General features: G+C 35.1%; 3 protein-coding genes across 6 annotated transcripts; 1 reads left to right on the top strand and 2 right to left on the bottom strand.

Annotated features, from left to right (window-relative positions):
- The first annotated feature begins 2,772 nt into the window (after positions 1 to 2,772).
- Positions 2,773 to 6,397, top strand: LOC114407116 (probable pectate lyase 12). Its single transcript, XM_028370093.1, has 4 exons — positions 2,773 to 3,242; positions 3,411 to 3,871; positions 5,383 to 6,031; positions 6,103 to 6,397. Exons 1-4 carry the CDS (start codon positions 3,106 to 3,108, stop codon positions 6,266 to 6,268), a joined length of 1,413 nt encoding a protein of 470 aa, XP_028225894.1. The 5' UTR covers positions 2,773 to 3,105; the 3' UTR covers positions 6,269 to 6,397.
- A 209-nt stretch (positions 6,398 to 6,606) lies between these two features.
- LOC114407118 lies at positions 6,607 to 9,849 on the bottom strand. 2 transcript variants are annotated; one of them, XM_028370095.1, is made up of 3 exons: positions 9,517 to 9,849; positions 8,212 to 8,280; positions 6,607 to 6,960 (listed from the first exon to the last, which is right to left on the bottom strand). In XM_028370095.1, the coding sequence occupies exons 1-3, from the start codon at positions 9,769 to 9,771 to the stop codon at positions 6,910 to 6,912; spliced, it is 375 nt and encodes a 124-aa protein (XP_028225896.1). In that variant the 5' UTR covers positions 9,772 to 9,849; the 3' UTR covers positions 6,607 to 6,909. The 2 variants fall into 2 exon arrangements, with proteins under 2 accessions (XP_028225896.1, XP_028225897.1); XM_028370096.1 differs by lacking the exon at positions 6,607 to 6,960 and adding an exon at positions 7,875 to 8,013.
- Positions 9,850 to 10,697: 848 nt separating this feature from the next.
- On the bottom strand, positions 10,698 to 17,237 carry LOC114407115 (serine/threonine protein phosphatase 2A 57 kDa regulatory subunit B' beta isoform-like). Of its 3 annotated transcripts, XM_028370091.1 has the most exons (3): positions 15,731 to 17,231; positions 11,411 to 11,774; positions 10,698 to 11,315 (listed from the first exon to the last, which is right to left on the bottom strand). In XM_028370091.1, exons 1-2 carry the CDS (start codon positions 16,820 to 16,822, stop codon positions 11,454 to 11,456), a joined length of 1,413 nt encoding a protein of 470 aa, XP_028225892.1. In that variant the 5' UTR covers positions 16,823 to 17,231; the 3' UTR covers positions 10,698 to 11,315; positions 11,411 to 11,453. The 3 variants fall into 3 exon arrangements, with proteins under 3 accessions (XP_028225892.1, XP_028225891.1, XP_028225893.1); XM_028370090.1 differs by having other exon boundaries at positions 10,698 to 11,774; XM_028370092.1 differs by lacking the exon at positions 10,698 to 11,315 and having other exon boundaries at positions 11,584 to 11,806; positions 15,731 to 17,237.
- Positions 17,238 to 17,794: the final 557 nt, after the last annotated feature.

Here is a 17,794-nt window from a genome sequence, read left to right as displayed (position 1 = left end):
CATGCTTTCTTTGTTCTTCTTTTTTTCTTTTTGTTATACGATTTTTATAATACCACCACTGTTATACTTTTTTTTTGTTATACAATTTTTATGACAATTTGATTAATAATCACAGTATTACATATATAATTTGTCTAAAATTTATTTTCTGCATTTTATGAAATAAATATTAATCATGATTTTTTAAAAATAACTATTTTTGTTATTTATTTTGTAAGTTTACTTAAAAACTGTTAGCAATTATTATTAGTCAGATTACATTGAAGTGGGTCTTATAAAATAAATAAGAAACAGATAATTACTCTTTCTAATGAATTATACAATTAATTAGTTAATTAAAATTGGTTGAAAATAGCTCATTAATAAAACTTAACATGTGTAAAGTTACACGAATTAAAAAATCGTTATGTTATTATTACTTGTGACACATCACAACAATATAAATTGAGTTACCTAACATCAAGGTTATGATATTCATATATTTATTTTTGTTTTTTATCTTATTTTTCTTTTGTATATCTCTCTTTATTTTTCATATCATATGATTTATCATATTTTATATTTTTTTCACTGTATCTCTCTTTATTTTCCTTTTGTATATCTCTCTTCTTATTTCATCCATACATAAAAAAATGGGATGTACCTTTATTTTTTTTCATTGTCAAAACCAAGTCACGCCTATTTTCAGTCATGGAAGAAAATAGATGATCCCTTTTGAAATTTAGTAAATGAGGTAGGCCCACATTTCAGCTAAGGCAAAGACTAAAGAGGGTTTCAGACTGACTCAAAAAATAACAATATAATAAAGAGGCTCGCAGATATAGAGGTCTTTTTCTACTTTACATGTAAGAGACGAAAAGAATATAGGAATGGAATATGCAGCAGATATTTTTACTCATCATTTCCTTCCTAACATGCAACCTTCCGGAACCCGCATAAATGCAGGGATCAAACGATAATTCTCATGCAAAACATGTTCAGACATTGAATAAAAACTATTTTATTTTATGCTTTAAAATTGCAAACAAACAATTTATATAGGTATTGTGGGTTAATAACTATACAGACGATGATGGCTTACCAAGCGCAATTATATGATTACTGTCTAGATAGTTCATATAGATTCGTATATTATTATTATTATAGTTACAATTTACATTAATTTTCTTTTGTGGCACCTTATGACCTTTTTTTTCTTTAATGTTGGGGCCACAATGTCCATGAAAAGAAAAGGTTGAATAGATAGTATGCGCGCTCAAACGTTAGCCGTAGGACAGTAGTGGCTCCATGTTATCCTCAATTCATCTGCTAATAGAGAGTTCTTTCTAAATTCTTAAATTTTTTTTTAGTCGATTCTACACTGCAATATAAAATTTAGGAATTCTAAAGTTTTTACTTCAATAGAATAGTACTAGAATAACCTTGAGAATTTAAAATAAGTCTAACATCGAACCACACGCGTCTTTATATTTTTTAGCTGGGTCTGACAACGTAGGATAAGTTTTTAATGTTAAGAACTTCGTTCTTGCTATATACTGTATAAAGCATTATTAGGGCTTGCGAGCCACTTGAGAAGTATCTGAAATTTAATACTAGTAGTTCTTGTTAAATAAGAGCGTTTTTATGTGCAGTAATTAAAATGGAAAAACAAATTGGTCGCATACGAATATTTTCTTAAACATTCTTATTCGTGCCGGAAAAATGACAATTTTTTTCAAGCATTTGTAATTTTGTAAGACTTCTGTTAATTTCGATTTAAGCCATTGGAATTTAAATACTATCAATCACTAATCTTTAACAACTACTAGCTAGTATCAATCAAAGAAAAATAAAATTGTAAAGATATTAAAATACTATACATTGTTTATTCAAGAAAATACGTTAATGGATTATTGAAAAGTAACTTAAGACAAGTATAATTATTTTTCAATTTTTATTATTAATTTGTCTGCATTCAAAATCAGCGCCTTGTTACATGGATGCTCGAGCTTTTTTAACCATGCCAAAATGTCGTAAGTCGCAACTAGTGCTGGTACGTAGGTGTAGGTCCAAAAGTCAAAAGGCTACTTCATCAACTGCAAGAACGTTTCTTCGTTCTCTATCTAGCTTTTGCATTTTCCTTCTGTCATTTCTTCCATGCATTCATGAAGTCATGTTACTGGTCAGAATTAACAGCAAAATCGAGTAATAATATTATATTCATAAAAGAAACTCCCACTAGATAATTACAAGGATCTTGGTGACTAGTAGTCTAGTACTGCATAGTCTATAGCAATACTGGTTAAAAAAATTAGTAAAAATTATGTGAACTGCATTTAAAATCATAAGAATGTATATTTTTATACATTTTAATAAAAAAAATATTTCTTGAAAAAAAAGTTGTTTACTTACTTTTTCAATCAAGGAGGCTAGCTTATTGATTGGATAATTTGAGGTATACTAGTAATTATTTGTAAATCTTTGCATTAACGGGTGTCTCAGTATCTTTGTTTACTTACTTTTTTTATTACGTTTTTTTATTATGTTACTAATTTTTAATTAATTATTTTTGATGAATTTTTTTCTTTCCATCACAAAATTTTTAAATTTGATATCTTATTTAAAAAAATAGAATTCGATATATAATAATTAAATATAAGAGAGATCGAAACTCCCACTGTTTTTTATGTTTTAGGCATTAAGATATGGTGGTAATATGGAATGATAAGGCCTGCGTGCGTAACCTTATATCGAGCAGTGACACTGTCTGTCTGCCTGTCCCGCAAACAAATTTCCTCGAGAGCAGGGGGATTCCTTGACAATCCTCTCACTCACCGTTCCCTTTTTTGCCTTTTTCCTTCATTACATTAATCAAAAGAACCTCTCTACAATCATTATCTTTCGCCACCACCGAATACCATACCCACACTAACACTGTTAGCTTAATTACTACTACTCAGCCACGTATATTACTATATAATCATACAGAATAAACATTATTAATCACTCACTTTCTCTGCTTATTAATTCACCTAACCAAACACTAGCTAACACTTTTGAACAACTTCCCCCTGCAGCAGCCACAGTAATTAAGAACTCCCAGAGTGACTCCATTCTTCATCAACAATGCTCCTCCAAACAACCTGCATTTTTCTACTCTCAGTTCTTCTGAGCTCGTTTTCACCACTTGGAACCGCAATGCTCAACCTCACTCTTCCCGGAGCTCATCCTGACCCCGAAGCCGTTGCCCACGAAGTTCATAGGTACATATTATTAATATACTATACACTCTGTTCATTGTTTGATTTCAATAATGTAGTTTAGTTTCCTACATTATTACATAAATTTAAAGTAGATCTAGCAAAAGGGTCGGGTCACGTTCCATTACTGGTTATACCTAGTAAATTGTATTGACCCGTTTTATCTTTTAGGAAGGTTAATGCTTCAATCGCAAGAAGGGAAATGCTATCAGTGTCTGAAAAAGACGGGTCTTCGTGCCTAACGGGAAATCCCATCGATGATTGTTGGAAATGTGACCCAGATTGGCCAAATAACCGGCAGAGGCTAGCTGACTGCGTCATTGGGTTCGGTCAGTACGCAAAGGGAGGAAAAGGTGGTGAATTTTACGTTGTTACTGATTCCTCTGATGATGACCCTGTGAACCCAAAACCTGGCACGCTTAGATACGCAGTGATACAGAACGAGCCACTGTGGATCGTGTTCCCTAGTAACATGATGATTAAGCTGTCTCAGGAACTGATTTTTAACAGCTACAAGACCATTGATGGGCGTGGAGCTGATGTGCACATTGTGGGAGGAGGGTGCATTACTTTGCAGTTTATAAGCAATGTCATCATTCACAACATTCACATCCATCATTGTCATCCCTCAGGTATCTGTTGTTTCCCTCAACATAATGAAATTGAATTCGATGAGAATAATGACACAAATTGGAAGGTAGCGACTGTTTTTTTGTTATGAAAAAACAAATAGAAAAACAGTCGGGACATTTGAGGTCTATTCTTTCGAATCCCCTTCTCACTGATCAGTTCTTGCGGCTTGAAAAATAGAAAAAGCTGTGCATGTTTTGTGGAGGAGGGTTTTATATAAAGTTATAAAGTATTTCAAGATTATGTTTAAACTAACTTTAAAAAAGTAATTGTTTTAAATATTTAAATCAATACTTTTTTTTTCATGAGATGGGAGGCTAATTTTTCCACAACATTGTTAGGTAGGGACTAAGAATAAGAATAACATCACTATTAGATTAGTTTAGATAAGTTACTATAATATTCTTATTGATACCCATGTTAAAAAAAATCATTCCTAAACTCATTTTTTTTTTTTTGTGAAATCTAAAACTTTAATGTTCATTCTTGCATCTTATAGAAATAGATTAAATGACTTTAACTATGAAAGTTACGGTGCGTTACTTTTTCTTATTTTTTCATTAAGTTGCTGACGACTTATGTAAGTTGATGTTCACTTATATAAATTATTATTTAGATTTTGTCCACTTATACAAAAATAAGAAAAAGTAACGGTGATTTTCTTTTTTCAAAGTCATCAAAAATCTTATGGCAGTACTTAGATTCTTATATTTGATATCCTAATTAATTATAGGAAAAATTACTCATTTATTTACACAAGCTTTATCTTTTAATTTGTATATTTAAAAATCATCCCTTTATTCCCTCTACAAATATCTTTGAATCTCTTTTGGTATCTGTACAAGAAATAATTTTTCCTTAATTATAAAAGGAAGTTGTTAAACAACTGACTATTTTCAATCTAACAACTCTTTTCCTTTTTTCTTTTTTGGAGTTTTTAAATAAGTTTCACCTTTACACACTACACATATTTATTTGGTTGAAATACTTTTTTCATTTATGCAATTTAATATGTTTTTCATTTTTGTTTCTACAATTTTTTTCTTTTCAAAATGTATTTTTTTTAGTCTTTAAAATTTTACAAGAACTAAAATAATATCTTTACAAGAATAAAAAAAATTAATTAATAAGACAAAAAAATGTATTTAAATCTATTTATTTTTTATAATTGAACTCGTCTATCAAATCTAACAAGTCTCAAAATTTTACTAAAATGAGTTTCACGAATAACTTTCGCATCTTTATAACGTATCATTATTTCATAAAATTATATACATAGCACTAACAAAAATTTTAAGGACTAATGCTCATACAAAAAAGTTTTTGCTTGAGGAGTATTGAATAAGCACACCATTAAAGAAAAAGTGAGATAAACAGGGTGATGGAGATGATCTTATAGTAAGAAGAATACAAGAACAGAATCTTAGAAAAATTGTTGAATTAGCACTGTAAAATATTAGGTTACTATTGTAGAGAAGATGACGAAGAGTGTTGTTGGGCTATGCGATTGCAGGGAACACAAACGTTCGGTCAAGCCCGGAGCACTACGGATTCCGGACAGAATCAGACGGAGACGGCATCTCCATCTTCGGGTCGAAGGACATATGGATCGACCACTGCACCCTTTCACGGTGCAAGGACGGTCTGATCGACGCGGTGATGGGGTCCACAGGGATAACCATCTCCAACAACATGCTATCCCACCACAACGAGGTCATGCTACTCGGCCACAGCGACGACTACCTCCCTGACTCCGGAATGCAGGTCACCATCGCCTTCAACCACTTCGGGGAGAAGCTCGTCCAGCGCATGCCCCGCTGCCGGAGGGGATACATCCACGTCGTCAACAACGACTTCACCGAGTGGGAGATGTACGCCATTGGTGGCAGCGGCGAGCCCACCATAAACAGCCAGGGTAACCGTTACATGGCACCGGAAAACCCCTTCGCTAAGGAAGTTACTAAGAGAGTCGACACGCAACAGTCCAAGTGGAAGGGATGGAACTGGCGCTCCGAGGGTGACATTCTCCTGAACGGGGCCTTTTTTGTTGCGTCTGGTGAAGAACTTGAAGTCAAGTATGAGAAGGCATACAGCGTCCAACCCAAATCCGCTGATCGCATCTCTTTTCTCACCATGTCCGCAGGTGTTCTCGGTAATGCCAGGTATGCATACTTATCCTCAACTCTTATCATAGCTTTATGAAAATATGATAAATTTATGTATGGATCAACAGGGACAACAACCTTGGCATGTGGAGCAGAGGACCTTCCGATGACACCACGGAGTCCGGAATGGAATACACGGATGACATGTCCACCACTGCAACAATGCTTCTGTCTTCTTTTTTGCTTCTCTTCTTCTTGTCTTACACGATATTACGCTTGACGGTTATTCTTTAACAAATTCAACTAACGATTCAGTGATTATGCGTCCGCAATGTAACGTGACGTTGTTTCATTTTTCTCTTTTCATTGGAATGAAAAGTGTCTGTTCCTTTAAGTATAGGATCAGGCTAATTTAAGACTGTATATATATATTCTTCTTCCTCGTCACTTTTATCATTTAACCGCTTTTGAGTTATGATTATTTGAATTCTACAGCAGTCAAATCCTGCTTAAATTTTGCAATGCCATTTCCATCACCAATCGAAGATGGTGTATATCAAAATAACGATGGTTTTGGTGTGAGTGTGACAAGCAAATTTGAACTGCAAAACACAGCATAGGATACAAGTGAATTCCACTTTACGGTTCAAACTATGTTATGCCTTCCTACGTAATGCAATCTACCGCATTGCATAGGGCAAAAAAGAAGAAACATTGGATTCTCAGAAATAGTTTTTAATTGGCATTACAGGGGAAGGAAGGGAACTAATTATGAGTGCCGAACAAAACTATCGCGCGTTGCATTTATCTTTCACATTACAAAATACGCCACAAATGTTACAGTCGCTATATGTTTGTCTATACTTCTCATTACTTAAAAAAAAAAAAAAAAATCAAATTGCGGCTACTTCATCTCTTCATAAAAGCCCATATTATCAGCGCTCTATGAATGATTTGTTCATTAGTTCAACAGCGTCATCCATGAACTGCATGCATAAAAACAACTGTGCATCAATCATAACAATTCATCGCATATTTACAATTGCATGTCTCACCTAAACACATCACCTTTAATGTATAACAATTAACAGGCAAATAATATATCTGCGATACAAACACACGGACAAGACAAATTAATCGATACACAAGCAACTGCAATACTTAAGATTAGAGTTTATTTACGTATTTTAAGTTTAACCAGTTCCCGTGAAGTGGTAAGAATGCACTTAAACCAAATATATGCATTTCCACAGGATGTAGACATTGTAGCCAAATTTCGAGGAAACAGTAATCTACATATACCATACTTCATAAGAAAGAACTCAAGCTGTTCCATCCCATCTCCCTCTCTGATGAGAATCATGAAACTGGCCAAATACAGGCTAAAGGCTCAAGTGGAGAAGGACGAAAGCCTAAGTGGAGAAGGACAAAGCCCCCAAGTGGAGAAGGATAAAGGCCCAAGTGGAGAAGGACGAAGACCCAAGTGGAGAAGGACAAAGCCCCCAAGTGGAGAAGGATGAAGGCCCAAGTGAAGAAGGATGAAGATCCAGAGGCAGAGACACTATCAAGACAATTAATTGTTGCTGAAGGCCCAAACTAATTTGAAGGCCCAAGTTAAATATGTTTTTAGTTATAATTTTTATTTATTGTAATTTTGGTCCAACCTGTTTAGAAGACCCATGTCTATTTTTATCTTTTTGTTCTGATACACTATAAGTATTGGTTTTTATTTTCAATAAAAAAAACTTTTGGCATTTTGATCAAATTTGGTGAGAGTTTCTCTCTGGGTTCCTTGTTGAACCAATTATCAGACTTATCAAGGTAATCCTTGTGGCGTCTACCCTGACTTATCTTCCTTCACTGGAAGTGGCGTCATCCAAAACCTCCGTAGCCTGTATCAAACGATCCGCTCCTACTCAGGTTCACATCACTCTCTCTCTCTATCTCTTCCTCAAAACTCATCAGTAATTAATGTAGTTGTTATCCCAGGGTGCAAATATATTTGGCTAGTAGCAAAATTGTTCAGTTCCTGATTCTCTCTGCAAATTGAAGCATAAATATATTGGATTTGAATTTGCTATTGAATGCAGTACATCAGTTGAGAACTATGCAAGTAAATCTATTATATTCCACATTTCATCAATATCAAATGCAAATAGCTCATCAAGATCAACTTCAAGAAGTGTCATTTTTTCCTTGCATGCATGAAAACATAATATAAGTAAAAAGGTCTTCACCTTTCCAAGCATCTTAAGTTCTCGCCCAACCGGTTCCAAAAACTTCAGGTCAACATGGATTGGCCAGACCTGTCCAAACAAAAGGGCAAAAAGTTAAACTGCACCTCTGCCAAAAGCATAATCTTTCTAAAGAGCATTACCCCAAATGAGAAAATAAAAAATAGAGAAGATGTAAACATAAACTAAAAGGGGGAAAACATGTAAACGCAGTGTAAGTGAAGAAGCATAGCTTGCCAATGGCATTAATGAACACAGCGTGCTTTTAAATTACAAAACAGGACAAAGATGCATTGCCTCTCGGCCATTGGTAATTTTGTATGTAAAAGACACGAAATTAGAAAACTTTGTCCTGTTTTCTTGTCTATACCCCAAATAGTTTTCAAAGATAAAGGTAATTGTCAACATCATAACAAAATTGAAGTCTGAAGACAAGAAAAGCAAAACTAAGATTGATCAATGTAGAAGAATATGCCACACGTGGAGCAAACACCATAGAGCATTTGAGAGGACAAATAGGAAAACAAAATATGTACAGTGTATTCCAAATTTCTGAGCCGTAAGCATCAATGTTGTTAAAATTGTGATTGTAGCCCATGAGTTCAGCACCCTAAACCAGTCAAACTCTCCAATGACATAGAAAACAACCAAATCAAAGAGTTATGAGATAAAAAAAACTCAAAGAAGAGCATTAACCGTGTGGCTATTTTGATTGAAGAAAGATTTGCAATGGTTGAGATTTTAGAGCCAAATACTTCCTGGACACATCCCCAAATGTTAATATATTATCAGTAAAAGTCAGTCTAGGGTTTTGCTAGGCATCGAGCACGTATGCCTTGGTCCTTCTCATTGGGTTTTCAGAGACTAAGTTTTAAATGCAAAGCTAGAACCGTGAAGCTTGCTGAACCATTTTTTCTAGCATTGCCCCTCAAACAATCAAAGCTTCTATTCCACAAGCAACCCTTTGGGAAAACACACACACACACAATGCACAGGGGAAAACCTAGATTTTTAAAAGGGGTGCAAAATTAAATAAAAATCATTTTCAGGGAGGCAAGTAAATGAATTCAAATATATATATTTTTTTAAAAAGTTCTCCATATTTTTGGTCCTAGTACGGGACCAGACAAAAGTTCAGTTACATAGAGGACCCATGACAACCAGGTGTTGAGTTTCATTTGAACATTGTTATTTCAACTTGTCTTTTCTTTTCTAAAAAGATTGAATGTCAGAAAAAGGAAGGATTAATATATAATTAGAGGTGTAATACAAAAACTGAAGAGCAAAAAGAAAAAAGAAGATTGAAACCTGAAGGCCAAGTAATTGGATGGGCATTTTCTGGCCAGGGACGAGGCAATCAGGGCCAGCTGGTTCCACTATGGCCTCGTCACCCAATCCACCCCCTATAGGGTCCGGATGCCTCATGACGGAGATACCGTAATCGGAAACAGGTGTTCGAGAAACGCGAAGAAGCGGACTGTGATGAATTCTGGGGATGGGCTTCGCAGAAGAAGACGATGCTCTCCATGGCACGTCCTTTTGAAGCGAACCCCCTTTCGACATTTCCACTCTACTCTCTTCTGCACTCTTCACACACTCATGTCATTTATAGACACAAATATTGGATTTTCTTCTCATCTCTTCTCAATTTTATCTTTTTTAAATAATAACCTGTCAATTAATTCATTCACAAAATTATGTTAATTAATTTTATTTTATTTTTATCTCGCTTACCTTTCCATCAATGGTCTTGAGGTGAAAATATCTGTGTAACATTTCTTTAAATTGACTATAGTTTTTCGTATGACCAATCTCAAATGTAAATAATTTGTTATTTGTTATATTGATCTTTTCATAAACATTTTTTATGCAAAAAAGATATTATTTTTAAATTAGTCAAGAAATTAGTTTCTGAAATTATTATTTTCTTACAATTTTAGTAAGTACTTTTTATATATACATATGAAACTTACCCTTGACTTTTTAACATTTATATCAATAATTCACAAAAAATAATTCTAAGGTTACAATTCTCAAGATAATTCTAGACTCAACACTTAACACAATACAACACTCAATCCTCTGAACTCTGAATATAGAAAATAGTTTGAACACATTTGATATCTTATACTTTTTTGTTTAAATATATTTTTAAACTACAAAAATAACAGTATTAAAGAACATTTTAAGTTGAAGTTTCTTCGATTAAGTTATAGAAAACATTTTTTAATTTTTTAAGGTTTTATTAAATGATATATTCAACCCAAATTCTCATTATTATTATTATTATTATTATTATTATTATTATTATTATTATTATTATTATTATTTAAAAAAGTACTGTAAAAGTTAATGGGAGTTATTTATGTGGTTCTTAGATGTAAGAACCAAGGAAGAGGGCACCGGCAGTAGGCTGATCCCTGTGTACACCATTGAAGTAGGTTGACTAGACAATCATGTGTAAGAGACATTGTTGTGCAAGAATCAGGTTCTTAAGATTAAAATTTAAAAGAATATTCTCAAACCATAGGAAAGAAAGACAGAAAATACCAAAGTAAAACAGGAAAATCAAGTACAGAGAGAATCAATCCAACAGCTATATCAATAGGAAAATTAATTCCCTAAAAAAAAATCAACATCAATGGCATGTTTGCCGCATCCTTGTCAGCGGTGGGGCAACGCTGCCGAGATTTGCTTGAAGGAATCGTTGACCTATTGAATAAGTAAATCACCAGCCCTTTACATAACTATCTAGAAAACAAGCAAAACAAGTGTAATCAATAACACCTCTTATCAGAGAGACGACACAACACTAGCTCCTTACGAAACTTAGTGCCAAAACCAAACCTGCCTTTAGCCAATCAAGTGCCAATCAAGCACAAAATAACAGGCCCTACTTCTTGTACCATAAACACAAAGGGCACTACAATTTGTTTTCAGAAGGAAAAAAAAGATCCGTATTTCTCTCTGTAAGAAAAAAAAATACAAGAAAGTATTTCATTAAACATTCTTAATCTGCAGACATTGCTAACAGCGTCCGATTGATTATCCCAACTGCACTTTTAAGTTACATTAATCACTGCTTCTTCAACTTGCTGATTATCCAACTGAGAAAACAGAGGGGGAAAAGAAATTAAGTGGGAAAGAAAGAAACCAATAAATAATGGCACCAAAATGGCGAGGAGCACATGTAATCCTTCACCTATCCAATTCACACTGCCGGTTACGGCAGTAAAGTAATTTCACTAAGCTGTGACCATATCCACCCCATTCTGTGCAGCTGCATCTGCCAGTCTTTTCCAATTCAATTCCCGCTGCTCTTCTAATTCTTTTGCTTTAGCCTCCCTCTCTTCATACTGCCTCTGACACTCTTCAAACAATTCGGCATCCATTTCTATGAACATTTTCCGAACGTTCACAGTCAGGCCGTGAACAGCCTGGTTCCAATGACTCTTGATATTTTTCTCCAATGCTTCAAATATTATGGGTAATACTACAGTCCTGTTTTGGGCAATTAAGCTGACAATATGCTCATTATTCCACAAAAAGAGAGCTCGTTCTGCAACCTGCATTGCAAGGTGTGCCTAAGCATAGACTTCTGAAGGAAGGTTTATAACAAACTAGTAACTACATCATCAATGAACCAAGAACTATAACACAATATATTTAAAAAATAAAAGACAATTCCAAGTAATCAGGACTCTCACTCCTGTATTTTGATTATGACTTCAAAGATAATCACATAATCAGTTCAAAAAAATTGCGATAAATAAAAATGAACCCGTAGACAATTCTGGATCCCATAATGACAAAAGACCACAACGACAGCATTTTAAGAGAAGAAGCCTACATCACAGCAAATGTACACTATTTTCATTTCCACAAGCACTAGATGTTTGTGGTCAAGACCCTGTTAACCTTCAAGTTTTCCTCTTCTGATAAGGCTTGTTTGGTTCAAAAATAATATATTCTAATTTCATTTTCTGTTTTCCCTTTTAATTACAAAAATGACACCTTGTTTCTTATTTTCAAAGGTTTGTATAGGAAATGGTGAAAACAATAAAAAGTTGTCTTCTCTGTTTTCTACACAAACCTTTAAAAATAGAAAACAAAATGAAAACAAAATGACATTATTGTAATTAAAAGTGCAAACAAGAAATAAAACAAAACCAGCCCTAAGGTTTTTCCTTTCATTTATTTCTCTAATATATTTCTTATTTTACCAAATAAGAATAAGTTAATGTCTAAATAACCAATGCTCAGCACACGGTGGAAACTTAAATTGCACAAGCCTTACTACCATTCACATCGATAAAAGAAAATTATAGACAAACTTGTAGAATTCAGAAATTTTTCCAAGAGACAAAATTCTACATCAATAGTTTTTCAACTGCAGACAGAATGCATTGCGCTTAAAGTATTATCTGCACATAAAAACACAAATGCTGATACTGCATTTTAATGATCTCAATTAAAAAGCAAAGGGAGCAACTTTTTTTAACAGACACCTATTAAAGTTTTTATTCAAAAGCCTTTTAATATAAATCATGGCTAAAATGCAGAGGACCTGCCTTCAAATCATCTCCAGCAAATAAGCAAGGGGGAGGAAGAAAAGGTCAGTCAATTGATGCTGGAAAAAATTGTACCCTTGAATAATTGCATCTGGGTTAAGCTTTGAAACTTTGTGGCACTTTTGGTAATTAAATTTTTTTAGGATATTTGCCAGATGTCAAGAGTTTTACGTGGGCAACAGAGGATCAAAGATAAAGCAAATATTATTTGTATTTACGCCAAAAACAATATTGCAGACAACTGCGAAATTTGAGTTAAATTGATGATTAATTTTGACTGAGAATGATTACAATTTTTTTACTTTATTTTTAATGAAGAAATTAATATCATTGTAATTTTATATCAGTAGAAATCAAAAGAAGAAAATTTCAAGTGCTTTGGAGAAAAATTGATGCAAAAACTTAAAAAAAAAAAAAAGCCTTGAAGAAAATTTGAGAAAGGGATAGCTCGCTTAGTGCACAAGTCAGGCTCAGCACACACCCTCGCTTAGTGGGTGCTCAGGCTTAGTGCAAAAAAGGTCCACGAGAAAACTCAATGTCGCGCTTAGTGCGAACACCGTGCTAAGCGTGTAATTAAACCGCCATTCTCGCTAACCCAGGAGTGCACACTCAACCCGAAATCAGTGTGAAAAGTAAGTTACCTTAGGACTATAAAAGGAGTAAGAAGCAGGAGTGTCCTCCTTCTCTAGCCATTACTCTCTTCCTTTTTTTTATCCATCCAATCCCATTCTTCCATCCGTATTAGGCCCTGAAGTGTAAAGTCTCTCATGAAAATGAGAGGCTAAACCCTCATTGTTAGGAGAAGCCTGACCAATTCTTGTAATGTAACTCTTTCTTATTCTTGTTTCTATTGCTCTTCTCTGTTTATGATAGTCTGATCATCCATATAGTATTTAGGAGATAATGCATTGAAAAATGAGTGTTCAATCCGAGTATTCAATCCGTAACATAATTAACAGTATTTTTAGCACATGGTAGTAACGAAAATGAGTGTTCAATCCGAGTAATAAAAATGATCTGGGTAAATGAAACTATGAAAGCATATTAGCTTCCAATGATTCAAATATGCCAAACCAGCAATCATTAGATTCACATAGGCATTTTGCGTGAGCTTGTAGGGACTAGAAATGAAAATGTTAGGTTATGCCAGTCAGCTTACGCTTACAGATTATGATATATTGAAATATTCCTCAATTCCCTTTCCTAGAGGAAGAAATAGAGGCCATAAAACGATGATGCACGCAACACTCATTTGATCAAAGTTACCCTTGAATTGGATGTGAGTTGACACTGTAAATGATCAAGTTAAATTATAGGGAAATGTGTTCAATTTTGTTCATCACAACGGACATTGCACATAACCAAATAAATTTGAAGGAAAAATGCAATTGACCCTTAAAAATAACCAGTTCTGCTGAAATAAAAAAATTGGTTTCACCTTTCAGTTTCACTGCCATTCTTAAAACATCATAACATGACGAACCTCACCAAAATAAAAAATAATTGTAATATTACCTACAAATCTATTACCTAATATTTCTTAAACAGTGTACAAGTCAAACCACAAACTTCACTATTACAGTTAATAAACAGAAAATTTACTCCAATTGCAGTGTAAGCAATTAACCACAAAATCTTTTTTTTTTTTTCTAATATGAGGTTTTTTTATACCACTTGTTTGGTCTAGACAACAGATATTCTCCATAGGAGGCAATCCTATTCAAGATAGGAACATCCAAAACGTGATGAGGCTAGCTCACCCAGCGGGTATCTTTACAAACACAAGGCAAACCAGTTGAACCCAAAACTTTGGTTAAGGGAAATCAAGTATGTACCACTTGAACCAGTCTTTTAACCATTTGAATGGTACATACAGGATACAGCATACACTTACAAATTTTTAAAAGTAAATAGCTAAATAACAGTCATCAGTTGAACTACAATTCTGGTTAACTTTGCAAGTTCAACACTAAGCTTTCAAGCAAAAGAACAAAAAATGAATTTATAACCTCTGTATGTGTGAAAAGTATATGCATATTCTAGAATTTGGGTCAGGCCTAACTCCATTTTGCTATCTCATGAGGTGAGGATTGTCTAAAGCTTTTTATAACCCCTAGTGTGGCCATGATGTGGGATCTCAATAGTCAATACACCCCCCTCACACCCAGGATTGGACATCTAGAGCATGGATATTATAGGATTGGTATTTTTTATTGCACTAGGACAGCTGCAGCCCCCAAGGCCAGTTAGGACTTTTTTTTATTGCACAGGGAAAGCTATGGGGATTGGTAGATGCAGAGGGAAAATCATGGGAATGAGTAGATTTTTGCAACAGTTGATGATGGCTCAATATCATATCTATGACAAGGTCCGATACCATCTTGAATTTGAGTTTAGCTTAACCCCAAAAGCAACATCGTGAGATGAGGATTGTCCAAGGCATTTATAAACTCTACTTCAGTCATATTTGTAGTTGACGTGGGATCTCAACCCATGTGAATGGCTATTTTAGCATTTCTACATGTTAGGGTAGAAGCCAATTAAATCAGACAGATCACATTGATAGATAATGATTTTTTTTGTTTTTGCTTTTCCCCATCAAGCAACAAATCATTAAGATGCAAAACTACAACTGAACTATCCACAAACTACAAAAAAAAAATTGGATTCAATACAATCCAAGTAGAATTTAGGACCTAAAGGATGTGACAGTTTAAGACTTTAAATTTACTAACTAGTACCTAGGTGGCTGTACCTTATTTAAGTTATATTTACCCTTATTATACCATATACGGGCCCAGATTAGATGTATATCCATAAAGAAAGAAAACAGTTCAACAAAAAGCATTGCAAACTCATGACCCGGATTACCCAAAGGAAAGGAAATGTTAAAAAAAAAAAGGACTTACATTAATTCTAGAAAATGCAATGAACAACAATTTCCAACGAACCTGAAAGTGAGAACTATTGAGGCAGCGGGCAACCTGTCTAAAAAGAGGGACCATGCAGCGTTGGAACTCCGCGGTCTGCGTGGCCTCCAGCACCTCCTCTAGTTCCCCAAGGAAGAGCACCTCCTTCTGGCAATTAGTGACTGGCCAATACTTCAACAAACCCCTAATAACCGTGTCCGCGAGTTTGTAATCCTTCTCCACAAACTGCGCAATGCAATACGACAACTGCTGGTGGTACACCCCAACCGGCTTGGGCTTATGCAGAGGCAGAAGCGCCCTAGCAAGAAACAACTTATGCTCCTCCTTCATGGGCAAAGCAAACCCATTAATAATACTCCCCAGAATCTCAAGAAGCTCCCCAATACCACTATGCCGCTCAGTCTCATATATAAACCGAAAAAATATGTTGTTAATGCCCTTCCTAATGAAGGGACGATGAACCATGAATTTCCCATACACACGGTGCAATATGGTTTTCAAATACTCGCGCTCACGAGGGTCCTCGGAGTCAAACAAATCAAGGAGTTTGAGAACAAAAGAATGATCAATATATCGTTTTGCGACCTTTGTGTCAGTGTCGGAGGAAACCACGTATCTGAGGAGAAGCTCGTAGACGAGTTGTAAGTGCGGCCACGCTGGTTCGAGGCACGGCTCCTCCTCTTCCGGATCGGTGGCTTCCTGGCCGGTGTTCTCGTGCGAAGCCGGCGGGAGGCACCGGAAAACGTTCGCCGACACCATTTTGATCATCTCTTCCTGGCAAGTCTCCGTTATCTTCCCCGACCCGGATTGGATGAAATCCACGAGCTCCATTAGAGTCTGTCTCTTGATTTCCTTCTCCCGAACGGATTTCAGCGTGTCGGAGAAGTCCAACACGTGGCAGCATATCTGGAGCTTCCGGATGAAGAGGTTCTGCCGCTCCGAGACCGCCACGTCGCGGAAGAGAGGCAGAGGCTCTATGGTGCCCGACGGCGGAGGAACCACCAGCGCCGGAGCGGCTGCCGCACCCGCCGCCGCCGGAGCCAAGGGCGACGGATCGCTCGGGTCCGTCTTGGAGGGCTTCTTCTGCCCTCCCTTCATGATTCGCTTGAACATTTCTTGGGAATGATTATTGAAACCCTAACCCTAACTAGGATAACGAATTGGGAAGAAGGATCTTCCTAATCCGCGGATGCTGCTGCTTCGCCTCCAACGACTTTCGCATTACAGCCACGGATCTGAGGAAACGACGGCGCTGCAGGAGGATCAAAGTGGCTAATCACTGGAAATGCGGCGGTTGGTTGATCGGAGATGCGTTCGGGCGACGGAGGGAGTGAGTGCGATAGAGAGAGTATAGTTGTTCGAGGAAAATTAGAGAGGTGCATAAGGCAACAGAAAGGAAAGTGAGGGATTGTAGATTACGATTATTATAAAAAAAGCATTTCTAAATGATCATAAATTTTCAATTTTAGAAAGAAAGAAACAACGACTCTTTGAGACTGAGAGCCATTTCTACCAGTACATTTTTAATCATCTTAATTCCAAATTGAAATATTGAATTCAACTTCAGCTTTTTTTATTAGGTTGTTTGCTTTCTTTCTTTTGTCACTCTATGGTTATGCTTTGTACACTATCATTACATACATTTCTTCTTCTTCAAATAAACACGTTCCATTAACTTAGTCTGGACCATAAAAAAAAAACAAAACTTATACTCTCTGCCAATCTTAAAATAATCATAATAATCACATAAATATAAGTAAAATTAATCTTCAATCCAATAAATTTGAAAACATTCATAATCTTTACCACAAAACAAAAAACATAGATTGACTAAACAATACTTGCACAAATAAAGTTAATTAGAATTATTTTTAAAAAATATTTTAATTATTAAATGTGACTTAGATAAATACCTAAATTTTGTGAATTATTATAAATTTTTTATATTTGTCTTCTATTTCTACCGATAAAAAATAAGATGATACCTAAATTAATATCAATCATATATTTATATTTATATTGACACTTATTTTTTTTATTGCCAATTGTAGGAATTGAAATTATACCTTTAAAATGAAATTTTGA

The sequence above is a fragment of the Glycine soja genome, chromosome 3 (genome assembly GCF_004193775.1).
Source record: "Glycine soja cultivar W05 chromosome 3, ASM419377v2, whole genome shotgun sequence".
In the NCBI taxonomy this organism is placed as follows: Eukaryota; Viridiplantae; Streptophyta; class Magnoliopsida; order Fabales; family Fabaceae; genus Glycine; species Glycine soja.
Note: the sequence above shows the minus strand (reverse complement) of the source record. Positions and strands in the feature narration are given on the sequence as shown.

Coding starts and splice junctions, on each gene's coding strand:
- LOC114407118 (XM_028370095.1), bottom strand. CDS start 9,771: ATGTCGAAAGGGGGTTCGCTTCAAAAGGACGTGCCATGGAGAGCATCG. Junction 8,281..9,516: donor TCCAATTACTTGGCCTTCAG/GTTTCAATCTTC, acceptor TTGTTTGGACAG/GTCTGGCCAATCCATGTTGA. Junction 6,961..8,211: donor AACTTAAGATGCTTGGAAAG/GTGAAGACCTTT, acceptor TTATGCATGCAG/TTCATGGATGACGCTGTTGA.
- LOC114407116 (XM_028370093.1), top strand. CDS start 3,106: ATGCTCCTCCAAACAACCTGCATTTTTCTACTCTCAGTTCTTCTGAGC. Junction 3,243..3,410: donor GTTGCCCACGAAGTTCATAG/GTACATATTATT, acceptor TTTATCTTTTAG/GAAGGTTAATGCTTCAATCG. Junction 3,872..5,382: donor CCATCATTGTCATCCCTCAG/GTATCTGTTGTT, acceptor ATGCGATTGCAG/GGAACACAAACGTTCGGTCA.
- LOC114407115 (XM_028370090.1), bottom strand. CDS start 16,822: ATGTTCAAGCGAATCATGAAGGGAGGGCAGAAGAAGCCCTCCAAGACG. Junction 11,775..15,730: donor TCAATAGTTCTCACTTTCAG/GTTCGTTGGAAA, acceptor CTTGCAATGCAG/GTTGCAGAACGAGCTCTCTT.